The sequence below is a fragment of the Colossoma macropomum genome, unplaced genomic scaffold (genome assembly GCF_904425465.1).
Source record: "Colossoma macropomum unplaced genomic scaffold, Colossoma_macropomum, whole genome shotgun sequence".
NCBI classification, from domain to species: Eukaryota; Metazoa; Chordata; class Actinopteri; order Characiformes; family Serrasalmidae; genus Colossoma; species Colossoma macropomum.
In genome coordinates, this window is record NW_023494788.1 from 17,200,710 (window position 1) to 17,223,894 (window position 23,185).

The 23,185-nt window shown below is 40.1% G+C and overlaps 1 protein-coding gene across 1 annotated transcript in view; it reads left to right on the forward strand.

Moving 5' to 3' along the window:
• tenm2 (teneurin transmembrane protein 2) overlaps window positions 1-23,185 on the forward strand; it is a 361,481-nt gene that overhangs the window by 325,622 nt on the left and 12,674 nt on the right. Inside the window, exons 15-24 of the mRNA XM_036568644.1 lie at window positions 11,226-11,372; window positions 13,555-13,765; window positions 14,088-14,207; window positions 15,201-15,462; window positions 15,936-16,203; window positions 18,754-18,897; window positions 19,398-19,647; window positions 19,761-19,781; window positions 21,051-21,280; window positions 22,923-23,077. Of these exons, the coding sequence (XP_036424537.1) occupies window positions 11,226-11,372; window positions 13,555-13,765; window positions 14,088-14,207; window positions 15,201-15,462; window positions 15,936-16,203; window positions 18,754-18,897; window positions 19,398-19,647; window positions 19,761-19,781; window positions 21,051-21,280; window positions 22,923-23,077 (1,808 nt within the window). The remainder of the gene's footprint in view (window positions 1-11,225; window positions 11,373-13,554; window positions 13,766-14,087; window positions 14,208-15,200; window positions 15,463-15,935; window positions 16,204-18,753; window positions 18,898-19,397; window positions 19,648-19,760; window positions 19,782-21,050; window positions 21,281-22,922; window positions 23,078-23,185) is intronic.

The following is a 23,185-nucleotide window of genomic DNA, read 5'->3' on the forward strand; positions in this document are numbered from 1 at the left end:
TTATAAAGCAGTGCCAGCTCTAGAGAGTCCACGCCTTACAAACTTTAGTGTTTTTTTCCAAACTTTAATTCAACAGATACATAGCACAGCCCTAAACTACAGGTTCTGGTTAATGGTTTGAATGTATGGTTCCAGAAAACAAAAATCTTTAATTGGTATAGAAACATTCTTTGTTCTTTAAGCTAAAAGATTATTTAGTGTTTTTTTTTTTTATGGCAGTGTTTCCCATCCTGGTCCTCAGGGTCCCTAGACAGCCCATAAGCTACATATTTTCTGATGTCATGAGGTGATCTTCACATCAGACACTTTCAGCAGTTAATTATGCAACAAATTCCTTGTGAATCTAAACTCTAACAGATGTGAGAACAAAAACAGAGAGACAAATAAGCTCTTGATGTATTTATTTCTTTGGCTGATTAGGCACTCATACCAGAAAGGAGGAAAGGGGACAAGAAAAGCAACAGTAAAGTAGCTTAGTGATTAGAGAAGTGATTAAACTGATGAACTGCCTTTTATGTGGTTGCTTTTAGTTTTATGCTTTAGGTCATTTTAAATGACCCATATGATGTAAAAACAATGCTTCCTTTTTAAGTAAAAGAGTTTAAAGGAGAAAGTAAACATTACTCGAGTTTCAGAACATAATATTTACTCCCCAGTTCATACAGTCCATAAATGAAAACTAAGCTGCAAAAACAGCCAGATCTTCGTTTTCGTAATGTTATGAAAAACAATGCATTTACACACCATCGCTGTTACAAAACCTTGTATCTCTTTTTTGTTACTCTTTTGCATAATTTGTTCCAGTTACCCTTTACGTTGTGTTTAACTGTGTTAAAATTGCATAATGCACGGACCAATAGAAATGGTCCAAACTTGGATACATGTTACATTAACTTCAGTTCAAAGTTGAGAATGTTTTTTAAGTCACCATTTTGGAGGTACGTGGTTTTGTTCTGACATCAACAATATATTCAATCTACACTAGCTTAACCACACCCACTCACATTGAAGTTATAAGAAGTGTTTCAGCCCTGTTTTTAAATGAGGGAGGCCAATCAGAGTACAGATCATTTACATATATGAGTCTTAAAGACATAGTAACATGACTAGATAAACTTAAAAGTTAAAGAAAGATTAGAAAGTGGTCATGGAAAACTGAATTCTGATTGTTTTGGCTACATAAACCCACACAAACCTCAAAAGTTTAACCTTAAATAAAATACAATAAAAATGTAAGACATAAGCCATCCAGAAGTATATAACTTTGTGCTTTCACTTCAGCTGACTGGGGTAGTTTTAGATGAGTATTTGCACTTTTACTTGAGTACAGACTTTATGTACTTCTACAACCTCTGTTGAATCTCCAAAATATCCCAACTGAATGATGTTTTCAATATCCTCGCAGTTCTTATCTCATCTTCAGGGATGAAATCTCATGTTTAATTCCACACATTAACTGTCCATCATGGTTTGGGTCAAGTGCATCTGAGCCAGGATGCTATAACAATCTGAAGAGCTCGGAGTCTTCAGGATTGGCATTGAAAACCACTGTTATAAGCTCACTTTCTCAAAGTGTTATGTGTTTTCTGACTGAATCATCTAAATTAAGCAGGACTGAAAGTGATTACTTTGTGTCTCTTTCTTTCTCTCTTGTATTTGGTGAGAGTTGAAACAGAAGAGTGCAGGCAGAATGTGTCACTCAAATGATTCTAATGAAACAGAAACTCTGGTGATGCCACTTTTGAGCTTGTGGATAAAAGGAATAATACATTAAAAAAACTCAGTCACATCTGAAACACACACAGGAGGCTTAGCTAATAAGAGCAAAGAGACTGAGTCTTAAAAGGGGATTTATTGAAAGAGAGATGCAGGGATGAGTTTGATTTGAGGGGTTTTAATGCCGAATAGGGGCACAGGTTCCATGCTAGCAGGGTTAAGAAGAGTATTAGAGAGGACTAGACAAGGGTAGGGGAAAGAATGAGCAAATAGAAGGGCTGTAGCAGGTCAGACGTGAGGAATTGAGGAACATTAGCGCTTTTCCTGGATCTAGTGTTTGACTGAGAGAAGGCTGGTGTTTGATCACATGCCAGACGGCACAGACAGGTGAGTGGGCTCACATAATGAAAAGTCTCCGTCATAGAAGAGCAGATGAAAGGTGCAGATGTCTTCACCTGATAAGTCACACTTTCAACTTGCCCCTGACTTCTCTCTCTTAAAAATAGACTTTTAAAGCATGAGCATGTCGTTCTGTCACTGTCTGGGAGTGTCTGTGTGAGTGCGTATGTGCGTGTGTACCTGCCTGAGTGAAAGAGAGAGAGAGTCTGTCACTCTCAAGATGACACAGGTGACACAAATGAAGTATATACCTATCTGAACAACCTCTTGCCTTCAGTTTGTTTCCCCCTGCTGTTTACTGAAAAGGCCGTCTGGCTATTGTCATCCTGACTCGACAGAGAAAGCCAAAAGCCAGCCATCACTTTCCATTTATAGCCCTCTAAGCTCCTTTTAAAAGCTGAGCTGCATCTTTTTTAGATTGCTCTCATACACACTGCCTGTCAAAAGTTTAGAGACACTTAGCTTTTTAAAAAAATGGTTTTAATAAATGAGGATGTTCCCCTTGGTGGTTGCAATAGCCACATATTAATGGCTAGCCTGATTTATTCAGAAGAAAACAGTATCACATATGTATCACATCAAACTTAGCGAACAACTTTGCAGCTATAACTGATTGTACCCACTTTCTTCATACAAATGGTTAGTTTTTCCAGGTATCCTTAACTTTTCCAATGAATAAAATGTGTCTGAAGTAAGTGGCAGCAAAGTTTTTATTTTTCTGGTGAACAGCTTTGTTGTTTCTCCAATAGTTCTGACCTTTTTTAATCTCATTTAAGTAAACAAAGTTAAAGCATACTATTTTTTTGGGGATGACATAGTTTTCCCTTCCCCACAGTTATATCATTGCTGATTGCCACCTACATTTTAGGAACCAACCCCACCCCCTTAGTAGCATAACTGTGTAACTGCCTGATCATCAGGAGGTCATGATTTCGGATCCCATTCATGTCACAGCTGCCCAACTTCAATGACCAATCTGAGAGGAGTAAGCACTAAGCCCTCGACTGCCCAGACTGGAGGTATTCCTGCAGTGTTGCTGCCTATGAGTGGACATTAGCAGTGACTGAGTCGAGTAGTGGGGGGGTTGTGTAGGCTTTAACTGTACTGTTGACCTAAATGAGATGCAGTACTAAAAATGTCAGTTTGGGGAATGTGATACCCTGTAGGGTGTGGGCAGAAGGAGTACTGAGGAGGCGGTGTCATCGGGCAGAGATCTTTTATTCCTTCTCTCAAAAATAACCAACACCAAAGGAACACTAGGCTGCGAGCTGATAGCTCTTCAGTACTGCAGTCTTCAGAGTTGTTTCTCTCTCTGGAGCTTCAGTTCGTCTCTGCCTGAATGTTCCTGTCAGCCAGGTCTCTCTTACTCTACTGGGGAAAGTAGCTTGTATTAGTAGGGAAAGAGACAATTACCCACAGGTTTAAGCATTTGCCAGACAGTCCGCGTCCTCACTCTGGCCAAGCCTCTCCCCCGCAGACACTTGACCGCGCCCCCGCTGCTATAGGGATCTTTTAACTAAACTAAATTTGAGCCAAGTTGAGAGGATTAAAAAAAGCTGTGCAGTTGGTTGCCTTTAGATTTTAAGTTTTCTTGTCATTGTTTACAGTGTACCCATGTTGTTATGTCTGAAAATGGCACATTTTTTCATCATTCATATTATTCTACTATTCTGTTAGCCAAATAACAACAGTGGTGGCTTTACTCAAAGCTATTACTAACCATTAACCAGTTTCAATTCTGAATCTGTCATTGCTCTTAATCCATCAGTGGTGGGTCTGCTTTGCTGAAAGAAATTTGCAATAGCTAATACATAGGAAGAGTTTCATTCCAAAATGCTGTGTATCCATTATAACAATTTTGGATGTAACAGGTTTTTGAAAAGCAAAAGAGCTTACATGTATAGTGGAAGACACTTTTATAGTTCTTTAATAAATGTCATTTTAATTGTAATATAACACTGATATTTCTTGTATCACAAAAGAAAAAAAATGTGATGATCTACAGCTGTGATGTTATTCATGATAACACACTCCCTGTGTTGTAAATCACTACATGTGTGATGTTGTTTTCCTCTAAATAAACCCGGTTAGTCCTTAATGCAAATGGCATGTTAATTTATGGCAAACTGATTTATTGTAACTTAATACTAAGTTATTGCAAGAACATATGCTTATTAGTCATTATTATTTTGAAAAGCTAGATGTCTCCAAACCTTTGACTGGCAGTGTATCTCTAAAAGCTGCATGTGTGCATGTCTCCTGCCTCTCACCTCGCCCTCTTGTTCCCCCTTCTTTGCGTGCTCTCTCTATTGCAGACTATTGGGATGAGACTTTTGAAGGTATTGTACCTCGTCCGCACTGTGTCGTAGCGCTAGCTGCACTGTAGCACTGGCCACTAGCACTTCTCTCGATAGCTTGGCTGTGTAGAGACTGTGTGCTTCCGACAGTGTGTCCTGTAGAGTAGATTTGGTGGTGTACTCTAGAGCGCCTAGCCGTGTAGAGCGGGTCTGTAATGCAAGTGTGTGTTTCTCCACGTCCCATGTTTTCTTGTGCCGGTTTGTTATAACCGTAACGGTTATAAAGCCTTGGGTCATTGTCTTATCTCTCTGTGATGTGTGGGGGTTTAATCTTTAGAAGTCTAGAGATATTCTTGTCTTTCGCTATGCATTGTATTTTTAAAATGTATACATTTTTATTTAATAATATATAATCTCTACTGCATAGACAGATTCTGTTCTGCCCCTGTAAGTTTTTTCCATTTGTTTAAATGTCAGAAAATGACTTTCTCTTTCCAAAAATAGCTTTTTCATCAAATTGAAATCATAATAAAATATCTCCTTTTCTACCTATAAATAAAAATGTGGTATCAGTCAAAATGTGGAATATGTACTTTCTTTAGAATTTCTCCACAAGTTTCAGTGGCCTTGCTAATATATGGTTCTCATATAAGCAAGACAGTATCTCCTACTTGTGATAACTTAAGTGGTTCTGACAGCAGCTTTGGTGAGGATTTTCCTACAGATGCTTTTAACCCAATTGTTCCCATGAAGTCATGGCCTAGTAAGGTCATCTCCATCACACAATATTACCAAGCTTTTCAAACTATCACTAACGCGTCACTGAGCAGCTCTGCATGCTTGTAGGACAGTGCTAACAGCCAAATCTGTTACGTCAGCTAACAGATGCCCACGTTGACTAGCATTGCGCTAAATGAGGGGCCAACAGTGCTTTCTTGGACTCTCACAGATCGCCAGGAATTGAACTCACAGTCTAAACGATAGGGTTGGTGCTTAAACGTTTCTGCTACCCAGGAGTCCCCATCGGATGATTCCACCATTCAGAACCTCTGACTGTATTCCTGCATGTCAAAAAAATCCACAAAAAATCCACAGTAGGGCTACACTATATAGGAACTGGCTGGCAATATGTAAATTCTAACCAATTCTAACCTTCTAACTAATTTTTTTAGGTTTTTATTCATTTATTAATTTATTCATTCATTTATTTCTGTGTGCAAAATAATGAAGATGCCATCCAGTCTTTAACAACATAACACTAAGCATTTACCGGTGTGGTCTGTCACAATATATTTCCAAATTATTGCAATATTTTGTCTGTAGCATGCAGCCTTACCATAAATCATTAAGAGTTTAATAAAGGAGCAGTGGCTCATCACTGCAGTGTTTTCAACTCTGCCCTCACTCATGTGGAAGTGTCTCTCGCTTTCTTTAACACTGGGTTAAAAGAACCCCTGCACTTTTTGGAGAGAGGACTTTAAAAGGCTGCAGCCCGCCGGGGCTTACTTAAATAAGAGCAGGGCTCCTGCGTTGGTTTTACTAGACTCAGCTCCAGCAGAATAATACAACTCGAACTGTCTCATTAGGATGTTAGTGGCCTGCTATTTTACTCTCTCAGAAGAGGACGAGAGCTGATGAGCTATTTTTTCCCCTCTTTCCACTCTTTATAGAGTAGATCTCAAACAAAGAGCTAAATGACAGAGGAGAGCTGCTGAAAGTTTCAGCAGATTTGCTTAGCCTGGGAGTGGCAAGCTAAAGTTGGTGCCAGAGAGGACGTGGATCCTGTGGTGATTGTTAAATTTCATGAGCCATTGGTGCAGAGTTTCTTTTGGGGGGGGGGTGTTGGAGCGGTTATGGACAGGGGTGGGGCCACAGCATTTTACAGCACATATTTTGCCTCTCGGGGTAGAGGGCCAGAGGGAGGCATCGTAATGACTTTGTCCCAGCGTCTGCACGCTTTCCCCCTCACCGAGTGCATACTAATGGGGGGATCGGAGTGGGGGGACTATGTGAGAAAGCAGGCGGCGGGTATGCAACGGCAGGGAGAGCGAGGATAATGAGGGCTATAAGTGGTGGACCTTCAGCGATCACTCCACGAGGATGCGTCAGCAGGGCCTCAGTGCGAGATAGTGGAAGGAGAAAGCCCCCTGCTGCATTCCACCTGCTATATCCTTACTCAATATCATGCATTCTAATTATATTGTAATGTATTTTATATTAGGGGTGCTATGATATGCATAGTAATGTCATTTTTAACACAGAAGATGAGATACTTGTAATACTTGTATCATGCTTTGTAAAACATGCTTTGAATCTAAACTTAGAAAACAAAAACTGTGAACAGAAAAGTAAGAAACCAAAAAAAAGAACTTCCCTGCACTTCATGCAAAATACACTTTGTTTACATTTAAATGTTTTTGTAATTTTACCAGGTGCTGTGATTTTGTTTTACCAGTCAGACTTTGACTAAAAAAAAATGTGTATCAGAAAAGCTGCAATAATCACAGCATAAATATCGTATCGTCTGTATCACAATTTTATGTATTGTTACAGCCCTGATTTGAATTAAGTTCATCTCTAATGAAATCTCAGTACATTTTTATTGTCATGGAAAGACTCTGAGTGGCTTGAAAGTGCAGTTTCTTTAATATGCACATTGACTTTACATGCTGGTATGCTCTAGACGGACATGGTTTACACATTATCAAATGCATGATTGGCTCACGTGCAAACCATGCTCGCCTGGAGTAAAGAGGCAGCGAGACAAATGTGCATTTCAGAATTTTCTGGATCTAAACTCGATCAAGCGTCAGTCAGCAGGATTAGTACTGCAATGTTTCATCTTGCAAAATGATTAAACAAGAGAGTGTCATTTACCATGTTCCTTTACATTGAGTCATTATTTACAACCTGTCTCAGCAGTGTCTCATATCCACCTCTTCGGATTCAGACAGTGCTCAGACATACATTCATCTTTCTCCTCTGTCTGATGTCATAATGCTCCCTATAGCCTCTCTCAGCCCACAGCCTCCGTGCTGTGTGAAAGCACTCGTCTAATCTTTCACCAGTTTCCAGTGATAGGAAGTTGAGGGAGAGATTTGACTTTGTAGACGTACAACTATCAAACTGAAGCGAGTCCAGATGGAGAGTGTTTTATAGGTTCTCTCACTGTTGGATTTTATCAGTCCCATCCCAAGGATAGTTTTGAGGATTTATGAATCTAACCTTTATTTTTATGACCTTTAAAGGGGAAAGAGCTGCACACCAGCAGACTGGAGAATGTGCTGGAGTTCAGACTTCTTTTTTTATTCTGTCTTTTTTCTTTCACTATCGTGCACTCTCGCCGCTTAGCCTGCTATTGTACTGCTTTCTTTCTTTCTTTATTTATTTTTTGTTCATTCTTTATTTTTTGTTTTGTGTCTATTCCTTTGTTCTTTCATTCTTTATTTAATCCATTAATTTGTCATCCATTATTTCTATCTTTCTTTCTCTTATCCATTCTTTTTTCACTCTTTTCATATATTGTTTATTGTCCTTTTCTCTTTTCACTGTCCTTTCTTTCTTTCTTTGTTATCTATCAACACTTTTACATTTCTGTCATCCATTCCTTGCTTCTTTTCTTATTCTTTCATCCTTTTCTTCTGTTTCCTTCCTTCTTTTTTCTGTCTTTTCTTTTTTCTTTCTTTTTCTTTCGTTCTTTTTCATTTCATCTACGCATTGATTTCTTTCATCAGTTGTTTCTTTCTTTTCTTCGTTATTCCATCTTTTTTCTACTTCTTCCCTTTTCTTTCCTTTTTTCCATCCACTTTTTATTTATTCAGTGCATTCTATTTTGTTTCTTTCTTTGTCTTTCTTTCTTTCTTTCTTTCTTTCTTTCTTTCCATCCTCTTTATCCCTCTATCTCTGTGCATCAGATTGCCTTTCTGTTTCCCACTCTAACTGATTCTGTGCAGGTGACTTCTTTCTTTGTGTGACTCCACTGCTTTACTTGCACCTCTCTCTCTCTACCCCTCTCTCCCTCTTTCTCTCCCTCTCTCTCTCAGCGTGTGTGGCGACCCATAACCCAAGGCAATCTCACCTCCTTTTTAAAGGGATTACAATGGACTCCAACCACATTACTTTAGCTAGGTGTCTTAATACTTTCTGAAGCCCCACTTTATTCTAGTTAGTGTGCGGGGAATCGACTGGCCCTTGGCATAAAAGAGGGGCCGTGCTCAGTCCTGCCCAACGAAAGGGATCAATGGCCACTATAGATTCTGCTGTCTTGGTGCTTCATAAGTATTTGGCTCCTTAAAATGGCAACTCAATTTAAAAAGCAATCATTGCTAAGTGACTTTTCTCTCGGCTCAATATTGTGTGGCAATCAATGCATAGCGGGTTGTTAATGTGGCATCTCAAGGACCCCAGACGTCGAAAATTATATTAATTAAAGTGACGTTGCGTTTGATTTGTGGCGGCTGAATGAGCTTCGGAGCATTGAAGGTTTTTCACGCTCCTTTGACTTTGGCCGTGCAGTCCTCCTCCGACCACAAATCCATTGAAATGTCACCTGTGCCGGATCATCTGGCACTAATGCCACAGCCACATGATAAAAGACCCTGGCCCGCTCCAAAAGGCCACGTCTCTATGGTGACCAACAGACAAGACCACTGACATGCTGACAAATGTGTTAACTGTTTGAGGTTAAGCTTTTGGACTGAAGATGACTGAGGAGGAGTCACAGGGAGATGGAGGCTCAAGCATCTGAGAGTAGTACTGATTGAAGAGCAGTATCCTCACTCACATAGTTATGGTGTTTATTAGCATATACAAGCTAAAAACTGATCTTAGATCAGCAAATATATAACCACTGCATCCAGCCTAGTGCTGCTTCAGGAGTAAAACATTGGCTGTTTTATTTGGCTGTTTTATTTACTAAAGCATGAGATAAGTCAGGAAATGTCAGGTCGCAACTCCAGGGTGCTTAATTATGTCCTGGTGAAGCTGCAGGAATATGGAGTTTGCCCTTTTCACGGCTCCATGCACTCGGCCGTCCGTCACAGACACTGCCTCTCCCCGGGATGCCCATGAATCCATGCTGTGATGCCATAGCAAACGGCTGTGACAAGTGTGTTTCCAATTTTGTTTTTTGGCTCTTTCGAAACATGTTCCTACTAGTGGTGAAAAAAAAATACATCTCTCTCTCTCTCTCTCTCTCTCTCTCTTGTGATGCAGCGATTTACCTGCATTGATATGAATCAATTATGATTGATTATAATAATATTTAGCACGCTTACTAATGCTGCACTCGGGTGCACATTGGAAGGTAACACATACTGGATGATAATCTTGTAAGTACAGATTCTGCTTATGGAGAGATATGCCCACCGCAGAACGCATGGTGGTCTGGAGAATATTCCTGCTTTTTCTTTGTTATTGCTAAAAATACTAAAAAAAAAAAAAGGTTTTCATGTTTTGCACATTGACCACCAAGTTTAATATTTGTGCTGGTGGAAAAGGTTACCAGAAGTTTTAATTTTTGTTGTTGGATGATCAAAACAAAAACAAACAGACAAACAAGGGGGCAACAGATAATCAAGATGAAATAAGAGAGGGGGATTACAAGAAGTAGTGGAACTCACATCCATCACCTCAGATGAAGAGTGTTCATATTTCAGTTAATATGCTGCATTAAGTCCAGGATACATAATGCAAAAGATTGACAGGCTTCAACAGTTGAGTCGTACTGTTGCATGTTAAAGGTTCACAATTTTAAGTAAATTTAAGAACCCAAAATGTATTTGAGTCCTGGGTGCAATCCAGTTAAAGCCAGCAAATCGCTTTTAGTTTGTGATAGCTTTAACCAAGATTTAAATTGGTTGGTCGTTCAGACATAGACATGTTAGAGTTGTAGTTAGTTTAGATTAGATCAGTGTATTTTTAAAAATACCTCTGTTTCTCAGCAAAATAATTTATCATCATGAGATTTACACACTCCTTTTACACAAACACATACACAAAGTGAAAAAGCTGCTTCCTCCACACTTTATAACAGTTCACGATTTCATGAGTATTCATGAGCTTTAGTGTTAACAGGGACTTTAAACTTAAGTGTCATGCATATTTTAGGCCTGACCTTTGATAAAATCATCAATCTTTCATTTGCCGCTCCTACATATATCAAACTCAGTAGACTCTCACCTGCTCTCTCACCTCGCTCTCCCTCAGCTCTGATGCTAAATGTTTCCACTATCTCAGATTCCCTCGTACACACACTCTCTCACCTAGGCGCACAGAGGCCTCCTAATCTGATCTGTAGTCTCGAGCTTAGCTCGTAATCACATTCGCACATGAGAGAGCAGCGTTCTCAGGCCAGGAGAATCAAATCATCTCCACCAAATTAACCTGCTGGGAGCTCCTATACATGTTCTTATCAAATATTCCCAACTCGAAGAAGAACTCGAGGGACTTCTGATAAAGCTGTTTACCACTGGTAATGCCCTCAGCTCTCTGTAGAGAATGTGAAATCAAAAAGCTGTTTTGTTGTGATTTCAACTTAGCAGTGGTCAGCATTGCTTCTGATTTGTGTTCAGAGCGCTGCGCCTCATGAGTCCAGCAGGCTGGCGGGTGTCAGTGTGTTAGGAGGGTGCCTGCGAGCGCGCTTGTGTCTGTGTTGTGCGTATGTGTATGAGTGTGCATGTTATTGCATGCTTTTACAGCCTGAAGAACATGTCAGCTAGTGGCTAAACTTGACTTACGTGTCTTATAATCCTCCCATTCTTTCTCTTTCTCTCTCCATTCCTCCTCTGTCTCACCCTTTTACCCTTTCTTCAGATGGCTGTCCCAATCTGTGTAACGGCAATGGCCAGTGCACCATGGGCCAGAACAGCTGGCACTGCGAGTGCAAAACGGGCTGGAGGGGCACCGGCTGCAGCGTCGCCATGGAGACATCCTGTGCAGACAACAAAGACAATGAAGGAGGTCAGAGAGCATCTTTCACCCTCACCTGCAGCTGGTCAAAAATAGCTACATGTAAAAATTGCATTGTCATTATCAGCTCTTTCACATCAAAGCAATATGCGAGCATTTTTCAATCTGATCTCTGCCTCATCTGTAACAAATGGTTGATTACCACAGACAGTAACTGCCCCATGCTTAGTTAAATAAGCTTCAGCATCTGCCCATTGACTTTTATTATAAATAAGGATGCTTTGAGTCAAGAGATCTTCTGTTGTTTTGCTAAGTACAGGGACATGTGTTGAAATTATTGTCTGTGGTAAATTGACCATATTCTACTAATGAAACAGAGAGGGACTAGGCTGAGGTAACTTATATTGGAGAATTCCTTTAAGACCTTTACGATTGGCATATTTTTTATGTTATTTTTGGGAGTAGCATCAAGCACAATCTCTAACTAATAAGATCATCGTTCAATAACATCATTCAATAACAGCTTAAACACAGTGTAATAAGAATTGTTAGTCCATCAAAATAAATAAATAAACAAACAAACTTATCATGCAGGTAGCAGCTCAAAGTGCTGTACAGGTAAGTGAGTTGAATATGTAAAAGTTAAAAGTAAGTTAAGAGTTAGAATATACAACTATTAGAACTAAGACAATAATATGTGTAACAAAATTGACTGCCTAATAAACAGTGGAACTCCACAGATTAAAAGCATAAAAACAAAACAAAGATCTCTCCACTTTTTCTGTAATTTATGGTTTTTGCAGATCTAAAGTATCTGATATATCTAATATAACATATTGGAGCATAAACAGACAGATGCTGTGTGATGTATCCAGGTGCTTTAAGGGCATTAATAGCTCTAAAACTAGTACAAAATCTTTAAATCTTTAAAAATAGAGGTAGTAAGTGTTCTTTCAAAACAGGGTAATATAAGCTCTCTTTTTTGTTTTTATTAGGATCAATTCTGCTGCGTTTTGTATGTGTTGCAGAAAGGAAGGTATGTGTTCGTAGGAAGCCTGGTTAATCGACTCTGCTTTGTGAGAGATGCATGTACAAGTTTCGTGGCATCGCTCTGAGATAGAAAATGCTAAACTTTAGCAATATTTCTTAAATGATACAAAGTCACTTTAGTGACTGTGTTTACATGCGGGATAAAACAGAGCTCAGCATCTAATATTACTCCCAGGTTTCATACAGATTTAATATATGAAGCTTGGGGGCCCTCAAAATGTAGAAATGTTTTGAGTGAAACATTGACGAGCATCACCAACAATGGTGGATAAAACTGACCTGTATACCAAACTATAGAGCAAGCAATGCAGCAGGACAAACTAACTGTTTTTTGTACAAATTTGCACAATAGTTTGATGAGAGAAGCAAATGGCCCATATAGACAAACTGGGGCTTGCTAGTTTCACAGGAAAAAATGCACATCTCTCACTCAGAGAATTCAGAACAGAAAAGCTCTAAAGACAATGCGGAATTTGTCCCGCAGGCATGTGGTTGGATAAGGTTAAGGAGAAACTGCATGTATCAGAGCTTAAGCTGTTGAAGGTCTAGCACAGTGTTAGGTAGGTGTTCTGTCTCATGGCTTTTAAAAGTCTCTCCCCACTCGAGGGTCAAAGTGACTTTCAGTGGACAGCTCCTCTCAGTGGGGTGTAGTTTAGGAGATAAATGCTTTTTCTGACCTGAGGTGCCTTTTTCTGGGCTCACCTTATTTATTCACCTCTCTTTGGCTTTTTCACTTTGACTTTCAGCTACAGTAACAGAAAGCAATCTAACCTTACTAAAAGACTACTTGCACAGCTATTGGCTTTGTATGTCTATAAGAAGACAGAGGGCTTTCCTCTTAAGATTTGCATTGTTTTAGATATCTTTCTGTGATCTTTATTCTTCTGAGTCAAAACACATGGAAAACATCCAGCCGAACTAGGGGAATATAAACACATAACTGCAGCAGGAAATCGAAAACTTTTCTAATATTTTTTGCATTTGATGTATAAAAGCACTACTAAAAGACAGATTCCTGCTCAGTAGGGAAAATGAAACATCTCATCATATTTCAAAAGACAGAACAAGAGAGAGAAGCACACTGTCTTGTAGAGCTTAAACGGCTTTGACTGATTATACAGCATAGGAATATACAGTAAGTTCACAAAGCCAGTGGGTCTCTTTACTGTTCCTCCTTCTGTAGATGGACTGACCGACTGCATGGACCCAGACTGCTGCATCCAGAGCCCGTGCCAGAATAGCCCACTGTGCCGGGGCTCTAGAGACCCCCTGCAGGTCATCCAGCAGAGCCAGTTGCCTGTTCAGAAGGTCCGCTCCTTCTACGAGCGGGTCAAGATGCTGGTGGGCCGTGACAGTACACATATCATTCCAGCAGAAAACCCCTTCAATGCCAGGTAGAATGAACTCAGCTCCAGGAGAACTTCTGTTATCCATTTTAACTCACTCATAAGATAAACCTTGTAACTGACATGCATGTGATTTGCTGATATTGCCAGGCATTCAATAAGCCAGAGTTGATGGATTAGTCATTTTTTCCTTTATTGCCAGTATTCAAGTACACTTTTGATTTTTCATGCTGTAGTTCACCTTGCTTGCTGGAGACTGACTGATTAAAAACCTTACCTTATGTTTTACAGTAATTGGTGGAGGGGTGTTATTGTGATTTGATTGGTTACTGATCACTTGATCTTCTGCTGTTTGTTTTGTCTTTCTTAGTTTGGCATCCCTGATCAGAGGCCAGGTGCTGACCACAGATGGAACCCCCCTGGTAGGGGTCAACGTGTCCTTCGTCAAATATCCTCACTATGGGTACACTCTCACACGGCAAGATGGAACGTGAGTGACTTAGATGGTTCTTTAGTAAAACCAATGGTTATATAAGAAGAGTTTTATTGCATAATTGTATTTGTAATTTTGGATATAAAGTGAAAATAAGTTAATGTATCCTCTATAGAGAACAAACTTAATTCTGTAAGTTTTCGTGCACAATTCATTTTAATTTGCTGAGCTTAACATATTGGGAAAAATACAATATAGAAAATATATATTTTTATATGCATAAATTAAAAATGTGCCATAACTTTTGGACAGGCCACATTTTATATTTAATTTTTTCATGAATATGTTAAATTCAGCAAATAAACAACACACTAGTGCATTAAAATTTGCAAAGTGTCTTCTCTGTAGAGGATGTTTACTTATTTTCACTTAGAAAATCAACAAAACATATACTTTGACCAGGGTTGCCCAAACGTCAGCATGAAAAAGAAAATTAGTTTTTTCCCTTGATATAGAACAAATAACACATAACAAATGTGAATGCTTGAATGGGTCTATGCATGGTTACATGGTTCTTCTCTATGATGGAGAACTTATGTTCACTTGCTGGTCCTATTTATAGTCTTGTTGCTTAGACTGTACAAATGTATCTTTCTTGGCCAATCAACAACTGACTTTAATACTTTTCTTCCATCCTTTTCATGTTTGGAATTTGACTTATTTGTGTCACTGAGAAGCTCTACAACTATTTTGACCATAATAAAAATTGTTTTTCAGCTTCCAGTGCTGGTGATGTATACCACTGCGTGAAAACATTACAGAACAAATCTTTATTACATTCATTTAGGGTCATGTAAACTCAGAGCTTTTTTTGCTGAAATGGCTGCGATCTATCAATGGAATTAATTATTCCCTCTAGAAAAATGGCATTCTGAATGGTAAAATCATTCAGAATGTAATAGTGTCATCAATAATGGGTGCAGCACAAGTAATTATTTGTTTTTCTGCTCTCTCCTCACTTTCCTCCCTCCCCTCTACTCTTTCTCGCAGTTTCGACCTCATCGCTAATGGAGGCGCCTCTCTCACACTTCATTTCGAGCGTGCCCCATTCCTAAGCCAGGAGCGCACAGTGTGGCTACCGTGGAACAGCTTCTACGCCATGGACACACTAATGCTGAAGACAGAAGAGAATACCATTCCAGGCTGTGACCTGAGCGGCTTTGTCCGGCCTGACCCGGTGGTGGTGGCCTCACCCCTATCCTCCTTCTTCAGCTCCAGGCCTGGAGAAAGATCCATCATCCCGGAGACTCAGGTTAGAACCAGGCCTCAAAGAGCACTCTGGGTCACACTGACGTTCAGCCCTGCCTTCATTATACTGTGCCTCCTGCAGAAATGCTGCATTTGAAACCTTACTGCCCTGTTAGCCACTCATTACTTTTTTACCTCAGTTGCTCGGGCTTCACTGTACAACTAGGGGTTCATGACATTTGCAAAGCTCTCTGGAACACTAGGGTATTTTTTTCTATTAATGAACTCCCACTGAACCTGATTGAAATCACTCTTGAGTTCACACTTAAGAACTCTTTCTTCCCATTTTCGTTCTGCTTTTGCAGTCTTGATTTTTGTGCACGTCTTTTCCATCTTCCTTCTCTCTCTGCCAAGCTTAATCTCATTTTTTTCATTATACACGTCCTTCCTTTTCTATCTTCTCAGCTGCTCTCCAAGATCTGCTCTCCAAGATCTAATCTAAGTCTCTAATCCACTTTTGTTCTTCATGTACTTCAGGTTCTTCATGAGCAGATTGAGATTCCAGGCACCACTTTGAAATTGTGTCACCTGAGCTCACGGACGGCAGGCTACCGTTCCTTGCTAAAGATCACCATGACCCAGGCAGTGGTGCCCCTCAGCCTGGTCAAGGTGCACCTGATGGTGGCGGTAGAGGGTCATCTCTTCCAAAAGTGGTTCCATGCTTCACCCAACCTGGCATATACCTTCATCTGGGACAAAACTGATGCTTATGGCCAGCGAGTCTATGGCCTGTCTGAGGCAGTGGGTGAGTGAACAGTTTGGCGTGAATACCACTAGGACTTTCTAGACATTAATCTTAAACCTTTATATAAAGAAAGCTGTGAGGTGATCTGATCCTCTTAAATGAATAGTTTGATAAAAATATATACACAATTTTCTGTTTACTCCAATTATAGTGGATCAGCCAAAACATGTTTGATGTCCAAAGTTTTTGATGTCCACACTACATGAAAATAAATCTCTAATAGACTTGCTAATGTGGCTTCTGACACTGTATGATTAACCATTATTTATACAAAAAAGTACACTGCATAGTCTGTATTTTTGTGCATTTATATAGATAATAATCTCAAAATCTTTATTAGCTTCCATAGCTCCAGTGGGAAAACTTAAAATACAGATTCCAGGCGCCAAACAACTCTACATTTGGGTTCAATTGAATTTTTTATTATTATTTTGTTTTTGACAAACTATTCCTTTAAAATAAGCTCACACAGATACAGCACTGTAAGGCTGCTTTCACTTTAACTGAGACAATAAAAACTACTGAAGAGCTAATCTGACAGAGTGCAGATCAGTTAAAAGAGCGTGGTTAAAAGCACTTTGCAAGCTGTGTAATATGGGTCTCCTCATTGGGGATCGCAGAGAGTTTATTACACGTCAAAGGGGATTAGCGCTCAGCCGTGTGAATGCAGGACCCAGGGAGCCAGCACAGTATTACAGAGTGTTCTGCCTCACAGCCCCTGTCAGCGCAGGCTTTGGAGAGCTCCAGGTAGCTAACACTGCTCTCCCTGCTGCTGCTGGGGGGGTTGCTGAGGATAGCACTCTGTCACTGGTGTGGCATGTGTGCAAACAGTGTGGTAGCGACCTCTCCACCAGCCGCCCCAACCCACCCCCTCTCTCCATCTGATTTTACCTGTACAATCTACAAGAGGTCCACTTTTGAAATTTGTGCAGTTTTATGCACTAAAACAGTCATAATTCAATTTCATCTGAACATTTTCCAACCTCTCTTTATCACTTGGAATTAAACTGTTTTTGTTACTATGTCATTAAGATTGACATATGTAAATGAGCTCTGTTCTGATTGGCTTCCCTGTATTGTGCCTCATTCAAAAAGCAGTTTGGGCTTAAGTACTCTTTATACCTTCAGCATGTATGGGTGGGGCTAAACTGCTGTACGCTGAATAGGCAGATATATGTAAATTTCAAAATGGGCTGTTTCCATAAATGAACTGGAAAGTATGGTATCTTTTGACACTTTACATAAAACTCAGAAAATGATCAATAATACAGTCCCTTTAATTATTTGCAAACTTCTAATTTTAACCCCCCCGATTCAGTTATTCAAGCTTTCAGGGGCAACAGAATGTGAGAAAGAGGCAGATATGATTAAGTTTTCTGTCTTTCTCAGTCACACATGCTCATTCTCTAATTTATAAATCTCTAGTAGGTATATGCTAATTAATCCTGATGAATTAAAGCAGCTGTGGCCCAGGTCTCAGTGTATGATGAGTACATGTCTGCATGGGTCTACCCTTCAGAAGCATGCACCTGGCCATGACCCTGTTACAACCACAAATCGTGAAGCCCTGCACAGAGAAGGGAGAGAGCGAGTCATGTCCAATTACAGAGTGTTTGAAGACATCATCTGTTCACGCTTCCCTGCAGTTTCTGAGGATGTGAGAAGGCACCCTGCCCTAAGCATTAAGGAGCAGCTAGTCTAGCACCTTCTGCAGCCCACTGTGAGCCTCACCATGAGGAGTTTATGAAAGGCATTTGGGTGGGGTTTGTGGGTCACTTGTAATCATCTGTTGGCCATCACTGATGTAGGGTTTTGGAGTTTATTGTGCTGGCTCTTAGCAATTACTGTGCACTTTAAAACTTGAAGATTAATTCATTCATACATTTATTAATTTATTTCATTTATACAGCCTTTTATAATACATATGTACAAAAATTGCCGTAACAAATACAGTCCAATACAAATACTTTACATATCGCTGTTGTTGGAAGAAAACCTTGTATCTCCAAAATGGTAACTTTACAGGAGAAGAAAAAAACAAGTAACAAGTTGGGCCATTTCTTTTGATCTATTCATCATGAAATTTACACACAATATAAAGAGCAACAGGCAAAAAACTGAAAAACAACACGACAAAAATGGAGATAAAAGGTTTTCTTCCGACAGCAGCAATATACAGTTGTTACATATACAGTCAAAAGATTGGGCTCCCCTGGTGAAATTACGTCTTGTTGATTTTCTAAGAGAAATATAAAGTACACATCCTCTACAAATAATACGTCTACACATTTTAATGCACAGTTAGTGTTGTTTTACTAAATTTAACAAACTGACAAAAATAAATAAAATGTGGCCTGTGATATGTGTTATCATATAGTGAAAATGTCAAACCATAAAAATGATCTATCTCTTATTTGGACTCTCACACAATTAGGTTCTTACTTCTCTTATCAGTTAAACATCACTGTAATGTCTTTTGCATAACGCGTCCTGTCTCTGTTGCTCACCATCTCTCTTTGTCTCTCACTCTCTGTGTTTCTCTCTCTGCAGTCTCAGTGGGCTATGAGTATGAGACTTGTCCTAGCCTGGTGTTGTGGGAAAAGAGGACAGCGGGACTGCAGGGATATGAACTGGAGCCCTCTAACCTTGGTGGATGGTCTCTGGACAAACACCACATCCTCAACCTCCGCAGTGGTACGACCTTCTTTGTACCGCACACACGCACACATACACCAGGGAGCATTCTAACAGCATTCAATAATGTCCATCATGTATTCTCAGCTGTTGCCAATACCTTAGGTAGTACTTGACTAGAGCCTATGAATGGAGCTGCTAAACATTTGCACGTGTTTTGATTGCGCTCACTATAAATGTAGATTTAACGTTGACACTGAGTGACATTGCTCAACTGCTGTTAGAGTAGGCTGAGTCGAGCAGTGGAAGGTCATTCACCTCGCTTACCCTGGGAGAGGTCTGCAGTATATCGAGTTGATGTAATGTGAAGCCTGGATGCTTTTTGTGGAGAGGCAATCAATAACATAACGTAATAGCCCCACTGTGCGGCTGCAGCGGTCGAAAACACAAAGCTTATAAATGAGTCTTATAAACTGCTTTTACTGAGAATGACTTTTTGAAACGCCTCTTTCTCCTTTTACGTTCGAAAGTTTACGGTTTCTGTTTCCATCGCACGCCAGGCATCCTCCATAAAGGCAGCGGGGAGAACGTGTTTGTGTCCCAGCAGCCCCCGATCATCACCAGCATTATGGGTAATGGGCGTCGGCGGAGTATCTCGTGCCCGAGCTGTAACGGGTTGGCAGACGGGAATAAGCTGTTGGCTCCAGTGGCGCTAGCAGCAGGCATTGATGGCAGCCTGTATGTGGGTGACCTGAATTTTGTGCGGAGGGTATATCCATCCCTCAACACCACTCGTGTGCTAGAGCTCAGGTATGTTTTTCTTACAAGAAAGAACCATGCAGTTTCTTATAAATGCTACTACTTGACTACCTTATGGCTGATGCCAAAATAATACTTATGTTTCTTCTTTTGTGCCCCAAAAGAAATAAGGATTTTCGACACAGGTGAGCCTCGACTTTTTTTCCCCTTTGTCCACTTCATAGGTCATATTATCCAATGACGATCCCATCTTAAGTGGGTCATATCGTCTTCCTTGCTTTTTGGAAATAAAATGGTTTGTAACATGTAAACATATAAAATGTACTAGTCCACACAAGCTGCCACAACAGCCTGTTTTGAATTCATCATGGCTGTGATGTCATAACTGCACACACTGAAGCGATAAGGAGTGTTGTTACTGCAGACTGTTGGTAGCAGAGTAATTAGAGCAAAATAAGGGGAGAAATGATTAAAACTTTAAATGTGCTGCTTAATATGCCATTGCAGTCTTCCAAAGGATCTAGACATCCAAAAGTAGTGGCTTAAAGCTAGGGGTGCTGAAATTTTAAGCTACATATACGTAACGGGAATGATGACGTTGTGCAAAATTTAGAAAATTTACATCAAACAGAATGTGAAAAACGTACTATAATGAGGTGAGAACTGGTCTATGACGCAGCACACAGTTTCCCTCTTTGCACTTCCACCTGCCTACAAAGTGTGCACTAGTGGGTAAGGGGAAGTGATTCGGCTCGCTGTAATGAAAATGTAGCGTTAACTTAAACCATGCATGACTGCTGCAGGTTTTGAAATTATATAAACTCCACTCTAAAACAAACACATGTGGGTCTTCACAATGCTCGAATTAGTAATCTCTTCATTATTATTATTTTTAGCAGTAGCAATCCTGAAATTGTGGTGCTGCAGCATCCTTGGCACCTCTACTTTGCGCATCCCTGATTACCATTCAATATATTTGTACAGTTTATCTAGTTGCTTTCTATTATTTGTTTGTTTATTTTCTCCACCATAATGAAACTAGCTTTGACGTCACAACTCGGCCAATAGGTTCTGCATCAAAAATTTTAATATACCTGACTTCATCGTCCAAATTCGAAGGGCATTCACATGTTGCCTCGTAGTGAGATAAATAGAGACCACTTGAAAGCAGCATATGTTAATTTTTTCTGATATCCTTCAGTTCGAACAGTTTGTTCCATATGTTATAGCCCAGACTACCTTTTGAAGTGCAATACAGCCCAGCCCATCAGAACAGAGCATACTTGTATATATCAATCTTAAAGGCCCAGTAGCCAAAAGGGACAAAGACGTTGGAACATGGTTAACAAAGAGCAAAACATTATGTATTATAAAAACATTATGTAGACTTAAAGGGAAAAGATGTAGAAAATGCTCAAATAAAACTGACTCCCTCTCTACTTTATTCTTTGCAGCAACAATCCAACACACAAATACTTCCTGGCAGTGGACCCGGTGACAGGAGCTCTGTTCATTTCGGACACAAACTCTCGGAGGATCTACCGAGTACGTTCACTCACTGGGGGCCGGCTGCTGGCTGACAATGCCGAGGTGGTGGCAGGCACAGGAGAGCAGTGTCTGCCCTTTGATGAACGCTGTGGGGATGGAGGAAAAGCTGTGGAGGCCACTCTTATGAGCCCAAAAGGTAGACAGAAATGAATGGAAGAAAAGAAATGGAAAAAAAGAAAGAAAAGAAAAATCAGGCAAAGTCAATGGATACCAGGCTAGGATATCAAAAGCTATGATCTCACTCATTAGTCAGTGCGTGCTTAAGCTTCACAGCTCTCTCTCACACTTATAGAGCGAAGGAGAAGCCTGGCAGAGGTGATAATACGTTTCTCCTGGCTGTCTTTACATCTTTCTCCTTTGTAGCAGTGACACCTAACATGGATAAAAAGAGCCTTATCCTCCAGCTGCTTCCACAATCAAAGAGAACATTCAACCTTAAGCTATTAATTAATTTTTAGGCATACTGTAGGGAATCAAAGTCTCTGGCCTCAGTCAATGAAGCCTCATGGTACTTTTTTCTCTCTCTATCATGAGCTAATGTTTAAGCAGGCATAGGCTTCAGACTGTTTTGTAGAAGACGTTTTGCAGAAGACTTTAGCTCTGATAAAACAGGTTACCTTGTCAAGTTTAATAATTTTACAATTGTACAATCATTTTTAATTTCAGTATAACTTTTCATTGCTCTTGGTTGTTTATGAGCAAATTAATAATACATTGATATGATGAATGCATACTTGTTTAAACAGTCCAACTATGCACAAAGTAGAATCTATACTGAAATTGCAAAGACATGAATCATACACTAAATAGATAAATAAATAAACAGATTTATAGGCAAGCCTTGTGATGGATTATAAAAAAGGAACTTGACACCAATCTGTCAAAATGTCACACTGTCACATTTTCTGTCACTGACATGGAATCTGGTGCTGGTGGAGAGAATAGAGAGGGTGGCAGACTACAGAGGCCTGATTCCTAACTCCCAGATGACTATGTGCAGTGAGGCATCAGTGGAGACACTCCAGTGTCGAGTGCCCTGTGTCTGTTCACTCTCTGTCTGTCTCCCAGCCTCTCAGCTCACACGGTGAGCTGTAGAAAAGCAGCTTTCACCTCCATGCATCAGACGCCTACACAGGTCCATCTATTTGCTTACATCTTGCTGTTTCTTAAAGCTATTCTGGTCCACTTCATCTTCTGCCCCAAATGCAAACTGATGTGCTTAGACGAAGATGACATTTGATGGACATGTATTATTTGCTATAGAGGAAATGGGAGAGTTCTAACCCAGGGGTCTTCAGCTAGCGTTTCGAATACAGACCCAGCAAACAATTTAAATGTACCAAACCAAGCACTTAAAAAAGACTGCAGTACAGGTGATCAGTGGATCTGAAATTGATCCGTCAGTACGCAAAGATTTTTCAGACAGATGAATTTACCCTTGTTGCTTTATAGGTACAGAAGTGACAATATTGCAAATACAAAGCCATGGAAATATTTTTTGCTCTTTTCTTCTAATAAACACATAATAGCCCTAGATTTTTTTTAATGACTGCCCAAAACATCCTATTGAAATTTAATTTTTCTTATTCAATGTCATTAGTAGCTATGGACTGGGCCTTAATGGGTAATCAATAAAAAGTAACCACTGAACATTCCGTCATGTTTGCTTGCTTGTCTGGGCCTTTGTAAGCAAGAAGTTTTATGTGACCGGACGTTCACAAATTTAAGTTCAATATTCCTGTTCTTAGAAATGAAACATCTCAATCTCTCCTTCTCAGGTATTGCAGTGGACAAGAATGGGCTGATGTACTTTGTGGATGCCACCATGATCAGGAAAGTGGACCAGAATGGCATCATCTCCACACTGCTGGGGGCTAACGACCTCACTGCAGTACGGCCACTCAGCTGTGACACTAGCATGGACGTCAGCCAGGTGAGCGCAGTGGATCCCTATCATGGAGCCGCACGGTCTCAAAAAAAGTGAAAAGTGCAAGTGGCTCACATAAGACTTTCAGTAATTAACTGTCTTTCAGCTGAGGTC